This window comes from Papaver somniferum, chromosome 1, assembly GCF_003573695.1.
Source record: "Papaver somniferum cultivar HN1 chromosome 1, ASM357369v1, whole genome shotgun sequence".
NCBI classification, from domain to species: domain Eukaryota; kingdom Viridiplantae; phylum Streptophyta; class Magnoliopsida; order Ranunculales; family Papaveraceae; genus Papaver; species Papaver somniferum.
In genome coordinates this window covers 203,434,599-203,451,720 of record NC_039358.1, presented here as the reverse complement: position 1 = coordinate 203,451,720, position 17,122 = coordinate 203,434,599, and the positions used below count along the sequence as shown (strand labels likewise).

Sequence of the window (17,122 nt, the reverse complement as noted above, 5' to 3'; positions counted from 1 at the left end):
GCGTACTTTTCGCTCAAAGCTAAATCACGTTCATTTTGAACTTTAAAGATAGTTTCTTGGAATTTTTCTAATGCTTTAGCACCCTTGAGAGCTACCTCATATTTTTCAGTAATGAGTTTATTCTTCTTTTCTTCCAAAAGTTGAATTGTCTCCTTATTTTCATGAAGACGGCGTTTGAAGTTATTAAGTGTAGTTAGTCGGAAAATAAGGAGAATCCTAGGAGCGGTATACTTCAACATTAATTCTTCCAAGCTGAGGTTCTCAAATCCTTTGGTCGGATAATTGTTTAAAGAAGAATTAAGATGTTCTAAAAGGGTTTCCTCGTCAGAAAAGTTAGATGCCTCATCGGAAAAGTTATAAATATCTGCGAATATAAAGAAATGAGGAATGCTAATTATCACGTAAAACAATGAGAATGAAAAAATCAAAGATTACATACCAATAATTTCATCGTTTATTTCTCGAGCCTTGCGAAGTAATTCAACGTTGGTAGAGTTTTCAGCCTTAAGTTTGGTATTTTCTTTTCCCAAGCTGAGAAGTTTCCTTTGATAATCTGAAGAAACCGCATATGATAAATGAGATACCTGTAAAAGTATAAGAAAGATGTTATGTGTCGAAAAGGAAGATTAGAAAGAATATAAGAGAAAATATGAACGTACAAATATTACCAAAGAGCCAATCGCATATTGGAAACTTGGGTTTACAGCAGAAGCAGCTCCGCGAAGATATGGATCATCCAAAATAGGAGCATCGCAGACTTTCGATACCATACCAAAAGTGCGTTGTAGATCACCATCATTAAGAGCCGACATAGGATCAGAAAAAAGGTTGGATAATTCTTTCATTGAAGAAGAGATTTATGGATCTTCAGAAGCAAGAATATCATCATCACTGGATTCATAACTTGAATAAGGGTAAAGTTCTTTACGCTTCCTGGAAAGATCAGAAGAAGAAGTTTTGGACCCAGATTTAGATGCGAGTTTCTTGGTTCGTTTCTTGGTTTTCCCAGCATCCTTAGTACCTGAAGCTTCAACCTACGCGAATAATCAAGATAAGAAACAGAGGAAAAAATATTTTTTAAGTTAAGAAAGGGAATTTTTCTTACTTCATTATTCTGCGAAGATGATGCATTGTGCGACGTTTTTTCTTCTTAGCAGCCTGAAATCAGAAGAGTAGGAAAGTAAGAAATAGAAAAAACAAGGTTATGCGAAATTAGGAAAGATATGCGAAGATTTCATACCATCTTCTTATTCTCATTATCAGATAAGACAAATTTCCAAGGTTGATAAACCGAAAGATTCGTAGGAAGGGGAAGATCAGAACCATCAACAACTTTTCTAGATACATAAGGACCTACTAGAGTGACAAGATAGTTAAGCCAGCATGAATAATTAAACCTGCGAGCAGTACTATTAGACTTATCCTTCCAATCAACATCTCGCATAATTTTGTGATCTTTAGAAATACCATCTTTTCTTCTTGAGCGAATGTTCCATTTTGTCGATTCGTTTTTCATGATCGGAACATAGTAGTTTTTGAAGAAATTATCAACAGTGTACTCTGTGGGGTCGATGGCTTTATCATTGTATGATGCATTTCGCACTTCATAAGTATAATAGGTTCCTAATCCGGCTGCGCGACGAGAGTATTCTAAAGTTATTCTAATAGCATCACCACTCAATTGATATATGCCTCTTGCGAATCGTTCATCAGATAAAATTTCATAGAATAAGGGAATTTTCGGATTATACAATGGGATGGGAAGATTATTCAGAAATTGTCCTAATCAAATGATGATCTTTTGATTAGACCATTGTTCAGAATTTATTAACTCAAGATTGAGTTTGGATGTATAATCAGAATGGGAAGGAAGAGAAAGAGAAAAGCCTCTTGTGGCAAATTCTATTTTCAACCTGGTGAATTCAGCTTCCATCTTTTTACCAGCTGGAGCCATTATAAGAATGGGAATGAGGGATATATAGGTGAATGAAATCACAGTAAAAAATGTATCTTAATCAGATCACGGAAATTATAGCTAAAATGCAGAAGCAGGGAAAAGAAAGAGGAAGTTAAAAATAAGAAAAAAGAAGATGAAAGAATTTATATAAGGAAATTTTACTCTCGTTTTTCGAGATTTTATCTCATTAATGCGAAGAATAAATGGATAGGAATAGTTATACGGACTTGTCAGATAACGAGTGGATAAAAAAACACGCGTAGGTAAGGAAAGCTCAAATTCTGGAAATGTGTCGGCAGATCAGAATATGAAAAGTTGAGCATGTGCGATATTATTAGATGGAGATTCTTCATATCGCTCACTTTATAAAGAGAACGAAATGAGAAGAGGTAAAATGTAGGAGTGAAATATCGCACATTCATTATGTATGCGAAGTAAATGTGATCTACCTTAAGCGAAGACCATCACACATGTTAAAATTAGGATGACGTGTTTAATGATGTCAGCATAGTCACAAGTAAAGTGTGATGATCTGTCCGAATGTGTAAAGTGTGCGATGTTGAGTGAATATACATGAGCGATAGTAACGCATAATGATTCCGAAAATAGGGGATCTATTAGCTGTCATCCACTATGTAGTACCCTATATAAGGGGAAGGAATCTGTGTATTGAGAGAGAGATCTGAGGTGAGTATGAGACAATAAACTAAGAGAGAGAAAGTTTATTTGGAGAACAAGTAAAGTCATTGTATTATCTTGTAACCAATTATATAACTTGATAAATAATAAAAGATTTCCATTACGATTACTTAGAATCTTGTCTAAATTCATAGGGATGTGGTTTTAGGATTTCCTGTAACTACAACACCATCGCCACCTCCTAAACAATCGATTTAGATCGATTTCCAACTTAAAAACTTAAATCCTGTGATGAATCACTAAGAAATTAAATTCAAAAACCTAATCCCGAGCGTCAAAATTATTTGACTCATTTCAATTTCAATAGGATTTGGCTTGGATTGGGAAGAGACGACAATAATCATCATCAATAATTGAATCTGAAAATCCAATCATCAAAAGTTATGGATATAGTGGTGAGATTGATAATGAAAATGTTGGAATGTTGGTTAAGATGAGGTTAAATACTTAAATTAAGGAAATCAATGATGGAGACAGTGGTGGTTCTGCTTATGTGGTGGCGCCGGTGGAGATTGGATGTGATAGACTGATTTGTTGATGTTGGTGGTGGTGGTGAGGTTACTGAAACATGTTTGAGAATTGAGAATTGAGAATTTTTCAGTTATATATATATATTATAATTGTGGTTGGATTTTTTGGTTACCGATAGTTTTGTAACATAACTTTTTATTTAGTGATAGCTTTATAGCTTTTGTATTTATTGGTGCATCTTCTTTAACATAGCAGTATTTAGTATGTAATGTCTGCATTTCTTTGACACAGTTTCCTGGCGAGAAAATCCTTAAATGCACAGTTTCAATAGGTGGGAGCACTTTCATCAACTGAATGCATATCCACATTATATGTCATTTTTAGAATGTACAAGGTATGTAAGGAACTTCTGGCTAAATCAAGTATTTTAATACATATTACAAGTTCAGAGAGAAACTGCATTACTGGCCTCTTTCTTATTTTGTGATAGTTGGTTATCAGTGATTCACCAATAGGAAGTTAAAAGGAGATTGTGGTGGGTGATTTCGATAGTGAACGTGGATACGAGAAATATATGATTGTGATAAATAGGTCTTATTATATGGAATGTAAAGTTTTAGCTAACGAATCACTAGTATAATTACCAAGTGTTCTTGTTGCTTTGGGACCTCCAGTAAACTTAGAGTTGATGCATTACCATGCGTAGTTCAGTTTATTTCATGGCGACACCAGAACAAGCCAAATGATTTAGAGCCTTTTGATGCCTACTGTAATGATTGTCATTGAATCAACTATCATTTCTCGCTTATATGGTTGTGCATCAGTCACTCTCTGTCAAATTCATATTCACTGTCTATAGTGTCCAACGACACTAACCTAGAATGAGAATCTTCTTCACCAATTAGTTGTTAAACCTCGAAAATGAGTCCTTATTTTAGCTTTTCTTTACCTGGTAATTGAATCCAATTTATTTCTCTATCATTTCTTAACTCTTGGTGGGCGGAAGCCAATGCCTCAGAGTAAATGCAGGATGTTATCTCTTAAAAATGCAATTATCTGTTTGTTCTTTGTAATATCGCATCAGATTTTTTGTGCTTGATTCATTTTATGGGTTTTGCATTGTTTCTGTGAACAAAGAGAAAAATGAGTTGATTCAGTATGGAATCGATTTGAAAATGGTGGTGAAGTCGAGGTATTGGGATCTGAATAAAGTGAAGGAGTTGATTAGGTATGCAATCAATCTGAAAATGGTGATGAAGTCGAGATCTCAAAATGGTCTTGAAGCTGTTGTTGTTTATGAAGCTACAAGTGATGATCAGATCATTTGTTATTGTTCATATGTTTCTATGGGCTCAATTGTTGTTGTTGATCCACTTTTTTATGGATGAATTATGGTTGTTGATCCCATTTATGGGATTAACTCCCGTTGTTGACCTGATTTTTTATAGGATCAACTACTTTTGTTGATCCAATCAACTCCTATTGTAGACAACATTTTCTTGGATTAGTATAATCATGCTTGTAGTTTAAATCATGTAAATTTCTTCCAATCTTGAACTTGTGGTGCAATGGTACCGACTCGATGTCAGATGATGCGTGTTCGACTCACGCCAAATTCACTCCATTTACATGGATCAACTTTTACAGTTCATCCTTTTTTTTCCATCAACTAACGTTATTGATCTCCTAAATTGGATCAACTTCTACTGTTGGTTCTATTTTTATTTAGATCAACTATTGTTGTTGGTACAAAAATATCTGAATCGGTGGTGGCGGCGGCGGTGGCGGTGACGGCGGCCGCTGACTAGTGGTGGTGGTGGCGACAGACTAGTGGTGGTGGTGGAGGATTGGTGGTGGTGATGGTGGTGAAGGAATGGTGGTGGAATATTAGTGGTGGTGGCAGTTGGTAGGTGGTGGTTGTTGACTGGTGATGGTGGAATGGTAGTTGAATGTTGGTGGTGGTGGTGCTAGTGGTGGTGGTGAAGTGGTAGAGGAAGAAATTCGTTCCATTTTAAAATAAAGAAAAATATTATAAGAGTGCGGGTATTAAAATAATCTAATTTTAAATAAATAAGATTATTAAAAAGCAGGAACATATTTATTATTGCACAAGAATATATTTATTGAATTTCAAAAATAAGGACATATAAATATAAATAATGTACCCGCTAAACTATGATCAAGCCAGGGTTAGCCCTCTAGTCTACTAGCTAGTTTTCTAACTAATTGGTCATACGGGGTTGATTTATGAGACCGGAACCTTGCCGGAGTAAATCGTCACTATATTTGAAAACTAAACCCCAAAATCGTGAACAAACACCATGAAGATTCAAAGACAGGCGTTTAACACACAAAAAAGAATCCATAACAAAAATGGAAAACAACCCTTCAAATTCAATCTAGATAAACCCAAAAAACAAAGCTAAATGAAGGTGAAATTTAAAAACTAAATCTAGATCCTTAATCTTGATGCGAAGAGGCTTCCAAATTCAAGCATATTATTACTAGTAGAAAGCAAACACCAAGATGCTTGATACGAACCGGAATGTCAGCCGGCTTCATGTACGTAGCCAAATAATTTGATTCAAGATGCTCGGCGTACCACAAACTGACTCATATGTTTTTCTGGTTGAACAAGTAATTTTTGGATTTGAGATTGGAAATCGTTGCTTCTAAACGGGAAACTTTTATCGCCAGATCTTGTTTCTCAGCCTTTTCTCGATCTCGTTCTTCAGCACACGCAGCCAAACTTGCAACTAATTCAGTTTCTTTTGGATTTTCAACAAGAGCAGACCCTCCTACCTTAATATATCGAACCTCTCGGAAAGGAACTGGCAAAATAGGTAGACCATAGAGACCCAAGTTGAGTACATCATGTGACCAAAATCTTACTATCCGATCCATGTTGGGGCTATGAGAACTAGAAGTTTCTCGAGGGAAAGTTGTGGTAATCACCAAACCTTGACAGTTGATAAATATGTCGTGACTATTTATAAAAGCTATCAAAGCTTCAAAATCACTCCTCTTCCATGGAAAAGAGTGACCTACGAAAGATAGATGATCAAAGGGATAACGAAAGCTATTAATGTGACTGAAATCACCTGGACAAAGAGGGGAATCGGTTTTGTTGTTAAGCCTCCATATTTGAATCTGACCGTTAAAATGTTCCATGAATAAGTCCGGATCTTTAAACCAGCACGACATAGTTGATTGCTGATGATCAGGGATATCAAGATTGAAAATGAAGTTTTTTTTGCGTAAGAGATTGAAAGAGATTGAGTGAACCGAGGATAAGAAGGGACACTATGAGATGCATAACTATAAACTATGATATATATTGTGGCGATTTCATATAAACAAATATTAATTAATAACTAGTGCGCTCAAAAAGTGTGCTAACACGTGCTTTTGCCTTTCAGTTTGGTTCATCAAATAGATACAGGGATTGTAAGCTTCTGGAAGCTTATGGAATCTTATTACTTTTGTACTTGTGGGGAATCCTACGTCACACCATGTTAATTATTTCTAGAACTAAATCTATTTCACAATAAAGATTAAAGTGCTAAGTTGTAAAGAGAGACACAAGAATTTACGTGATTCGATCAATGTGATCTACATCCACGGGGTTAGGCTTCACTATGATTATTGAGTTATATAAGGATTACAATTGAGACTCCATTATTGAGTATTTGGAGCTCTAGTTTTATGGAGGAAGAAGAAGGAGATACTAATAATAATTCCAATTCTACTTTCTCTCTTCTGCCTTTCTCTTTTTATAGGATATTACATAGTGGATGACAGCTCATATTTCCTTTTATTTCATATTCCATTTTAGTTCATATCTCCTTTTATTTCGGATCCACCGTGCGACATTATCACACAGACTTATATGAATCCCGCACACTTGATAACCTATGTGATACTTTGCCCCTACATTTTGCCTCTTTTTTCTTGAATATCGCTTGAAGAGCGATCTTTAAGGAAAAATCCACCTTGTTGTAGTTGTTGGTGCGAGATTCTTTGTTGTTGAAGGAACTACGCGAAAAAATACTGGACTTGAGAAGTACGTACTTTCCTCTATTCTTTTGTGAAGTTCCGAAGCTTTAAAAAGTATTTATGAAGTATCATTTCTTGAAGTATGCGAGGTATGAAGTATCTTTGAAGAAGTATAAGAAGTATGAAGTATGAAGTATCTTTGAAGAAGTATAAGAAGTACTAATCCTCGAAATATAAGAAGTATTGCGAATCAATCATGCAAAACTTTTTTGATGTGATTCCTATTTCATGTCTTCTATTTCCCATATTCCATTGTTGGTAAGAATTCTTGTTATTCATGAATGAGCGTCTTCTTTGGAAATGATTCTGACCGAGAAGATAAAGAACAAAAAATGTTTTCTTGATAATCCATAGTTGTCTCTGTTTTTTATCTATGAGGGAAGAATTCTTGAGAATGTGTTGGATTAGCGAATTGATCTTCACGTCTTTCTTCTTTGAGTATAATGTCTTCAAATTGCTTATGCGGAATAATTGAACGAAAACACTTATGCTTATGTCATGTAATGCTTATGCGATGCTTATGCCATGAATGCGTATGCGATGCTTTCATGTAACGTATAGATAATATTGAGTTACATACCTTTGTTCTTTGTCCATCCTTAGTTCATCGGATCGCATTGTATTGTTGTTTCTTTTTCCTTATTTCTTTGGATTTGCCTCAATCACATTTACTATGCGATCTTCTTCGCAGCCTATCCACTCTTTATCAATTCCTGCAAAACAATATTAACTTGTGTTCTATTTTTCTCACGAGGTCTTATGTTGCCTAACGATTTCATTGCTCATGTGCGAACTTATTTCTGCTACTTCTTTTTCGGATATCCTGCAAAAAGAATATTTAGTTAAATAAACATATTCTTATTTTCTCTGGAGGTCTTATTGGCCTTCCTAAGTAAAGGTCTTATTTGTGCCTCTGGGCGTCAAAATCGCAGGCGGTCTTTACATTTTCATGCAATGACCCATTGATCTTGCCTTAACATCTCTTGTATTATTGCCTCTTCAGGATATATCTATGCGACAATGTGACAGGCCTAAGTACTCCCGTGAGTAGAAGCCCCATGACATTGTCGTCTTTTCACACAATTCAGCTCCATAATGGAGGGTGCCGTCCTTATCTTCCCCCTGATTTCCCCTTCAAGGAAGCATACCTCTATCAGATTAAGATTATGGCTCTTCCCATCCGGTATCAACAACCAGTTGATTTCGCAGTCTCGTATACACTACCGATAAGGTTTATGGTCGCGAGACCGCACCCTAGATGGGGTATCTTTGGGTCGAGTGCATCATAGTCAGGACTTGTCAATAGTGGCAAGGTAGGCTCCAGACGCCCCAGACACTCTTGACTCAACCGTGTACCTCGGCGCCTGATCGATTTTCTGCACTCCTTGAGAGAGACTTTCTCACCTTAGGCTCGCAATCTAAGATTATTATCTTAGACTGAAATTTTAAGCTACCTCTCCCGGCTGGGCACTTTTGTTTATTCTCGCCCCAAATCTCCACAACTCAAGTTCCGGGGTCGGTGTAGCCTTCCCTTGAGTCATGCTTTCTAGGTTCTCCGACTATAACGTGCGATAGGTCTTACTTGTATATATTCTTGAGGAGGTAGGATTTGAACTCTGGATCAATAACTTGCACTTTTAACTCCTTAACCATTTGTGCATCATCCTCTGTGCGAAATAAACTCACAGTGCTGAGACTTTGGATCATCATTGCCTCTGGAGGTTTGAGAAAGCATGTATAAAAAAATGATAGTTTGGGGATATTCGATCATGCGACATTAAGTTCATTCTTTTCCTCACTACCAACTGTGCTACTACTCTTGTGCGACAGACGCTTAAACTTCATTTTTATTAGCATTTTGCTATTATGGAATAAACATTCTAAAATTAGGAGCCGGATGAGAATCGATCTCGTGACCTCTAGTTCATACTCCTATCTCTGAGCCATATGTGCTACATCTCGTTTGTGTTTGTGCGATGAGCTTCGCATGAGTTATTCTTTTGTAATCGCCATGTGCATACCACCAGAAGTTTGCTTCTTCGTTCCTTGTTGTACAATCTGATCAATCCCTTTTCGTTAATGTATTTCTGCTGGTTAACTTGTTGCCCTTGGTATGAGATTGAATGTGCTGAGCGCGAATGAATCATTAATCTTTGGCCTTCCTTTATGTGCGATGTCATCACCGGCTTCCATATTTGATACTACCGCCTTCCTTATTCTCGCATGTAACTGATGATGAATCATTAATCTTAAGTCTTTTCCTTCATCTGAGATCTCTCCTTTTTTCTTTGGATGTTCCTGATTATTTTGCCTTCTGTATTCTATTTTTTCGCATAGGCTTTCTTCTCAAGACTCTTTTTCTCCTTTCTCCTTCGCATCTGCAAAACTAAAACCTCCAGTTGATTTCGCATGTGCTATCTTATTCGCTCATTATTCTCCAGTCCTGGCTATCTCATCATTCTTCTTATTCTTTCGCCCATAGCATGCGACTTTGTTCTCTTCTCTTGCTATCAGTCTTTGAAAAGTAAGCTTTCCTTCCTCCTCCGTGTGTAATCTGCATTATCGTGAGTATGCTTTGCTGGACTGTTTTGATGCCTTTGGTTATACTGCATCTCTTTCGCGTGGTTGTGCTGGTCTTGAGTTTGTGAGCTTTTGGTGATTTTCTCTCGGAATCATCATTGTTGTCTTGTTTTCTTCCTTTACTATGAACCGGGTGCTGCTTCATCGGCATGGATTGACGTGTTGGGCTTTTATTCACATACTCTCTTCTCTTCGTATTTTCTTTGCGCTGAGAAACTGTTGTTGTTGTCTGGTACTTCTCTTTGCTTTTTGCTTTCTGCGATATTTTATTCCATCGCCTGCCGTTTCAACTAAGCTTGGTGATCCATTCCCATCGTCTGAAAAATCCTTTCGAATTAATTGCTTTTTCCCGTCATCCCTTCTTGCTAATTCGTTCTCTCCGGACAATTTATATAAACTGATTTATTCTTTCGCATAATATTTCTCCGTCCTTCCTTTCTTTGTTTGAACCTTTGCTTTTTGCCATTTGCGTTCGTCCTTTCGATTTTCTTAGCATGTAGTCCTACCTCCAAATCTAGTTGATTGGTAATAGAATTGTTATTCTTCGCACTGTGACTTTTAATCTACTGCTCATCCTTTGAATTCCTTACTTCGTTAATTGTTCAAGTTTGTTGTCTTCTCTTATGGATTGCTTAAGAACGTAAAGATGATGTCAAATTAATGAGTATTTGGAGCTCTAGTTTTATGGAGGAAGAAGAAGGAGATACTAATAATAATATCAATTCTACTTTCTCTCTCATGCCTTTCTCTTTTTATAGGAAATTAGATAGTGGATGACATCTCATATTTCCTTTTATTTCATATTTTCTTTTAGTTCATATTTCCTTTTATTTCGGATCCACGTGCGATATTATCGCACAGCCTTATATGAACCTCACACACTTGATAACCTATGTGATACTTTGCCGCTACAACTTTGACGGTTGACCTGGCCTAAAACCATCATCGGACAACCTACTGACCAAAGACCAAAGCTCTTTTTCCAATAACAAGTACCGGGTAGAGCAAAGATAAACCGCATAACGATTTTATCTCCAAAATGCGACAAAAAATTTTTTGCATCGACCGTCAGCCTTTTTGGGCGTAACTTACACTGACGCACGAGTAATCCTTAACACATTCTGTATCGTGTTGTGATGAACAGGGAGTGAGCACACCGCTCTAGTAGGGTTTACGTATTCACGACCGTTAGAGTAGCATATTCACTTTATTCCTGCCCAGAAGACAGAGCAAGTCTGTCAACTGGTGGTTTTACAAGTTCGCATGCTGAGGGTATGACAGTCTTCAAAGTGGACCCTGGCAAATGGCCCGTACCCATGGGCCTGAATCCATGGATACGAATGATCACCCAAAGAGCAATCGTTAGATGCTAAATCACAACGGTTTTAACGCTCAACATTTTTGAAGGGCCCGGTAGTCTGGTCATTCCGGCCAAGGTCATTTCAATGATCTATCCCCAAAACCAAAACCAAAACCAAAGCTCTTATCCAGTAGCAAGTACCAGGTCGAGCAGAGATAGTATCGCGTAACGATAGGTCTCTCCATATATGCCGCAAAGTTTTTACACCGGTTGCCAGCACGCCGAGACGCAACCACCCGAGGGTAGGGTTACCCGGGTAGATCTATCCCCAAAACCAAAACCAAAGCTCTTGTCCAGTAGCAAGTACCAGGTCGAGCAGAGATAGTATCGCGTAACGATAGGTCTCTCCATATATGCCGCGAAGTTTTTACACCGGCTGCCAGCACGCCGAGACGCAACCTGCCCGAAGATAGGAATATTTCCTTAACACATCTCGTGTCGTGTTGTGATGAACAGGGAGTGAGAACACCGTTCTAGTTGGGTTTACGTATTCACGATCGTTAAAGTAGCATTCTGACTTTATCCCTGCCCAGAAGACAGAGCAAGTATACTAACTGGTGGTATAACAAGTTCGCATGCTGGGTGCATGACCGTCTTCAAAGTGGAGTCTGATGAATGGCCCATGAACATGAGTCCATGGAATATGGCTAGGCCACCATCCCCAAATGTTAAATCACAACGGTTTTAGCACTCAACATTGTTGGGTAATCGAGTCCGTGTAGATCTATCCCCATCACGATGAAATTTTCGAAGATTACTTGGGCCAGTCGGACAAGGCTATATACTCGTTGAATACATCAGTGTAGCACGCGTGCGGCCCAGAACATCTAAGGGCATCATAGACCTGTTATTGCCTTAAACTTTCGTGGCCTAAACTCCCATAGCCCCTCTAAGAAGATGGTCGCGGAGGGAATCCTCTGCATAGCTAGTTAGCAGGCTGAGGTCTCGTTCGTTAATAGAATTAACCAGACAAATTGCTCCACCAACTAAGAACGGCCATACACTACCACCCATAGAATCAAGAAAGAGCTCTTAGTCTATCAATCCTTACTATGTCTGGACCTGGTAAGTTTCCCCGTGTTGAGTCAAATTAAGTCGCAGGCTCCACTCCTGGTGGTGGCCTTCCGTCAATTCCTTTAAGTTTCATCCTTGCGACCATACTCCCCCGGAACCCAAAAACTTTGGTTTCTCATAAGGTGTCGGCGGGGTCCTAAAAGCAACATCCGCCCGGAATTCGAGGCAAATTTGGTCAAAACTGCAGACCTAAACTACAAATAGCCCTTGATCTTAGGATTAACTTGGAAATCTAACTTTGCGTTAATTAACATGGAAATCTAACCTTTGCATTAATTAACATGGAAATTTGAGTTTGCATTATAATTGAACAAGGATCCTCTTAACTTGTATACCCGTATACATGTTAAGGTGCATCAAATTAACATTTTTTTGCTTTGGAAACAAGATTTGTTTGTTTTATTGCAATGAAAACAACAATTCTTTGCATTGGGAACATGATTTGTTGTTTTTAGTGCAAGAATTACCAATTTTTAGTAGAATAAGACAAAAAAACACAATTTCCAATATCATTAAACAATTATTTATTAAACCTTAACATTATACGGGTATACAAGTTAACAAAATCCATAAAACAATCATCTTCCGTTATTTGTTGTTTGAGATTGCAAAGGAAATACGGTAAAGATTAAAGTAGCATTTAGAGAAGAAGAAACTTCCAAAGTATGAAGCTTCGTAATATTGATACCTTCGGGAAACTCTTTGAAATCTGAGTGGGTAAAAGAGTACAAAAGCTACCAAAACATTTTCCCTTTCGATGCTAAAGGGTACATCATACATTTATGCACTCATAAACGTGCTTTCGTTTATCCACCAAGTATTAGAATGAGTTACATATTTCCTTCATTATAAGACTTCCCAGATTTATTTCTTGGTTTAAATCCCTTCCATTTTCTCGTTACTTTGCTTAATAGGCTGTATATATCTGTGTTCCCCGAAGAGGCAATTCCAATATGTGGAGCGAACCATTTCAGCAAATAATGGTAACTGCAACGATGCAAACAAGCTCAAAGGAATACAACTAAACAATGCTATGGGAATTAGCGACCACACAAATCTATCGCCAAGAACGATGAACAATGATGCACCAAAAGCTACCAATATGGTGGCCATAGATATGAACAGAGTAGCCAGACCTATAATCAATTTCTGCGGCAGGGATTTGTAAAAGTCCTCTTCTGCATGCCGGGAGGTATAAATAGCTAAGAACATAAGGACTGATGTAATTGAAGAGAATAGAGCTAATGCATCTGCTGTAGCAAAGACCATGAATGAGGTATTCTGCAAGAAAATTGGGGTGCCATTCTTAGGGCTACTACTATCACTAATATTACCTCCCGGAACCGTAAAAACAGCTGCAAAAGCTACAGTAGCAATTAAGGCAGCAACAACCATGCACGATCCCGACGTATCTTTCATCCATTCCCCTCCTTTCTCCACCAATCCCTTGTGTTGCTGAGTAAAAATAAACTGAGCTGTATATCCTTTTCTATTTCTTCTGACCCTATCATCCTCTGGTATAATACTTTCCACCCCCTGAACAATGGGAGGTCAGTGATGCAATGATTGAAGATAAGAGATTGGGTCATCTATTAATTGTAGAATGTCATGAGATTATAACACTTACCTTAAACCACTGCAATTCTCTTTGAACCTGAAGAGCTGTACCACATATAGAATTGAGGTGAACAGCAGGTGCAATCTTGGCAGCATAATGCAAGAGAGTATAACCCTTTTTGTCTTTTCTGGAAATTAAATCAATCTTATCTTTCCCACTAGTTTCACATATGACATTAAAAATCTTTTCATTTCTCTCAGCAATAGCCATTTGTATCATTGTCTGCCCCCCTAATTCATGCCAAATAAGGAAAGGAAATTTCTTAAGACATTCCACCACAACCTCTTTAGTTCCATGCTTTATAGATGTCTTTATGATGTTCGAGTTTTCACTAAAATACTCTACTATTTGAGACTTGTCCATCACTGCTTTATCTATTTGCCCAAACATTTCACTGACCAGTGCAAGTGCTTGTTTGTGCATCAACTTCTGTTTATATATGTACTGTTTGATATGACGCACTGAAATAACAATCAAAAGCAAACCATATCATCAAACATTTGACTTGTGAGAAGTGCTGTCCTTGTTAAAGATCTTTAATTTGCATTAATTAGACTAATGTATGGCAATTTTCTTAAAATAACAGATCTAACTAAGCTAAAGTTACGGTCCAAGTAATATATATCTAGGAAATGAACCTTGTGTAATGTTGGGCATGCGATTGGCTGAAGCTAACATGGTCAGTATCCCTTTAGAAATAATGGAGTTGACTGCTGAACTTCTGGAAGGGTTATCTCCATCTAAGACTTGGGTGCCTTCTATCTCGAAAGGATTCTCTTCATCTCTTTCGGAAGAGGTTTGGTTGGGTGCTTGGGTTCCACTGTTAGACGTGGAATCCATGCTCGTATGAGTTACTGTACCACACAAACATACCACATTGATTGGCATTTAGATAAATTATTGATTGATGGAGAAAACAAGAATATTCATATGTGGTGATGACTGATTTCTTGCAACTGAAAGTTAGGAGTGATTATTGAAAAAACTAACATGAGTATATTTTGCGTTGCCACCATGTCAGCTTGGCACCGCTAAGAAATGCAAACGGCCTCTGAGTTATCGACTCTAATCCGCATATACCATGTTCGTGCGACTTCTCTGTGACCAATTTGGGAAATCTTTTGACAAGTGACAGTGCAATATCTGCAAATAAACAATTTTGCTAGTAAATCAAATTTCTGCATTTAAACTAGTTTAGCTTATTTGATAACTGCTTATTACCCACCATAAAAATTCGCATCAATTGCGCCACATAACAACCTAGCACCATCATGACCCAAGAATGGACTTGGCTTCACATGTCTAGTTACAGAGTAAAGATAGTTAACCGTCTCTGTTTGTCCAACTGTAACAGCTTGAACAGCAACTTGGAGTGGTACCCTTCCTTTGGTGTCGCGTATCTGTGTCAATCTTGGGTTCTTGTTGACCAACACTTTAGCAGCTTCGGTGTATCCATACATGGCAGCAGCATGAAGTGCCGTGGAGGCCCTTTCTCTTGTTTGATACTCGATTGCTTCTGGTGGCATAAGTTTCACAATCTCCTTTAAAGACAACAACTGATTATGAAGTACAGCTATACGCTGTGCGGTTTTCCATTCTTCGTTAGTGATCATTGACATCGCTTCGGGATTCTTTTGAAAAGATTCTCTAGCGTCTTTCCAGTCACCGGATTTAGCTGCCTCGAATAGATGTTCGTATCCCTCCAACGTAGTTTCGGTGCACATCATTTCACCACCCTCGTACTCTAAACATCATATGGAGCGAAGGAACAACAATTACTAACAAAATTAGTGGTGACTAATAGTCTGATTCATTAGCAAATCAAATTAAAATCCCAAATCTATAAACTTCTGATTAGGCATCTCATTACATATATAGAGATAATATTTGATCACAGTAAGAGAAATAGTACTGATAGAGTTAGAGAGAAAGTAATGTAATTGGAGATTATGGGAGATAGACGTGGTGGTGGTGCTGTTGCAACTTGCAAATAATTAGGAGTGACTGGAAGAGTTTACATCTTACCTGCAGATTCAATATGATCACTAAGCTGTTGATCATCTTGATCAGACACCTCGTCTTGGATATCATCATCTTCCTCGTCATCTGCAGATGCTGTATATGTACGGTGATCAGAATGCAGAGATGATCAAAACTTAAAGAAGGAATCAATACATATATATATAATGTTGGATCCTCTCTATATATACATACCTTCATCACTAGTTTCATCATCGTCGTCACCATCATTATTCTTATTGTTATGTTTGAGTAGTTTGTAAAATTCTTTTTGAGATTTAACAAGCTTATCAAACATGTCTTCTTGTGATTTAATAAGCTTATTAAACATGGCTTCTTGAGATTTAACAAGCTTAGATATCAATATATCTTGGTGACATTGATGATGATCATCATCATGATTTTCTCCGAACTCCCAAACACTATACATTTTAACTAGCTGGTACCTGCAAAGGGTTTGTTTCCCTTGGATGCGGAAGTGATCAAGAATGAGTTTAGAGTTAATCAGTAACTTTTCTTGGATGCATAATTAAAAGAAAAGTTGTCCCGTTTTTCCAAATTAAACTAAATTAAATACCTCACGCTAATTGGTAAAGAAAAGATTAAAGTAAGACATTATAATATTTTTTTCGTCGGACAATTTTCTTGAAATCGCTCTCTCACACTGATCTAATTAACCCATTTCGCATTCTCCGATCTCAATTTTCGTAGTTAAGGTTGGAAATATTCTTATTGTATTCCCGCCTCCCGGTTTTGCTATGATTCCTCGTCGAATTTCGAGTTTCATTTTCTTTTAGAGAAATCTCTACTAAATAAGTTAACTACTATTTGTTAATCTGGTAAAGCATCCAATAATATTTGATTATAGTAAAGCACCTGAACAGTGAGAAAATGATTACTCCCACCACCACCTCGTATACTAGAAAATGATTAATTACTCCCACCACCACATATTGACCCGTGATTTCTCTACTAATAATTGCTTGTTGAAAACTATTTGCTTGACTAAATCTACTGGATCATCAGGTAAATAAAATCTACACCCTAATTTAGGAATCGTATGTGAACCCTAATGTCATGAATAATTAATTGCAGCGATATTAGATTTGGACTCGTATTTGGGATATGTCTACAGTATTTTAGATACTTATTAACAGGGACGGTAGCAGGGGTGGTTTACCCGGGCTGTAGCCCACCCCAAAATGACTAAAAACTTGTTTAGCCTATTGTATTTCTCAAAGAACGGTTTTTGGGGACCATGGTTATTTTGGGGATCATTATTTTATTT

General features: G+C 37.4%; 1 protein-coding gene across 3 annotated transcripts; it reads right to left on the bottom strand.

The window, feature by feature from the left end:
- Positions 1-12,792: 12,792 nt before the first annotated feature.
- LOC113335504 (protein ACCELERATED CELL DEATH 6-like) lies at positions 12,793-16,316 on the bottom strand. 3 transcript variants are annotated; one of them, XM_026581541.1, is made up of 7 exons: positions 16,030-16,316; positions 15,841-15,930; positions 15,041-15,559; positions 14,806-14,958; positions 14,454-14,669; positions 13,825-14,276; positions 12,793-13,733 (listed from the first exon to the last, which is right to left on the bottom strand). In XM_026581541.1, exons 1-7 carry the CDS (start codon positions 16,262-16,264, stop codon positions 13,074-13,076), a joined length of 2,325 nt encoding a protein of 774 aa, XP_026437326.1. In that variant the 5' UTR covers positions 16,265-16,316; the 3' UTR covers positions 12,793-13,073. The 3 variants fall into 3 exon arrangements, with proteins under 3 accessions (XP_026437326.1, XP_026437333.1, XP_026437341.1); XM_026581548.1 differs by having other exon boundaries at positions 15,841-15,921; XM_026581556.1 differs by lacking the exon at positions 14,454-14,669.
- Between the last annotated feature and the right edge of the window lie 806 nt (positions 16,317-17,122).

Excerpts from the sequence above, each read along its gene's own strand:
- LOC113335504 (XM_026581541.1), bottom strand. The coding sequence starts at position 16,264 with ATGTATAGTGTTTGGGAGTTCGGAGAAAATCATGATGATGATCATCAT. Across the intron at positions 15,931-16,029 it reads TGATGAAACTAGTGATGAAG|CATCTGCAGATGACGAGGAA; the intron begins GTATGTATATAT and ends GTACATATACAG. Across the intron at positions 14,670-14,805 it reads GCAACGCAAAATATACTCAT|TAACTCATACGAGCATGGAT; the intron begins GTTAGTTTTTTC and ends TGTGTGGTACAG.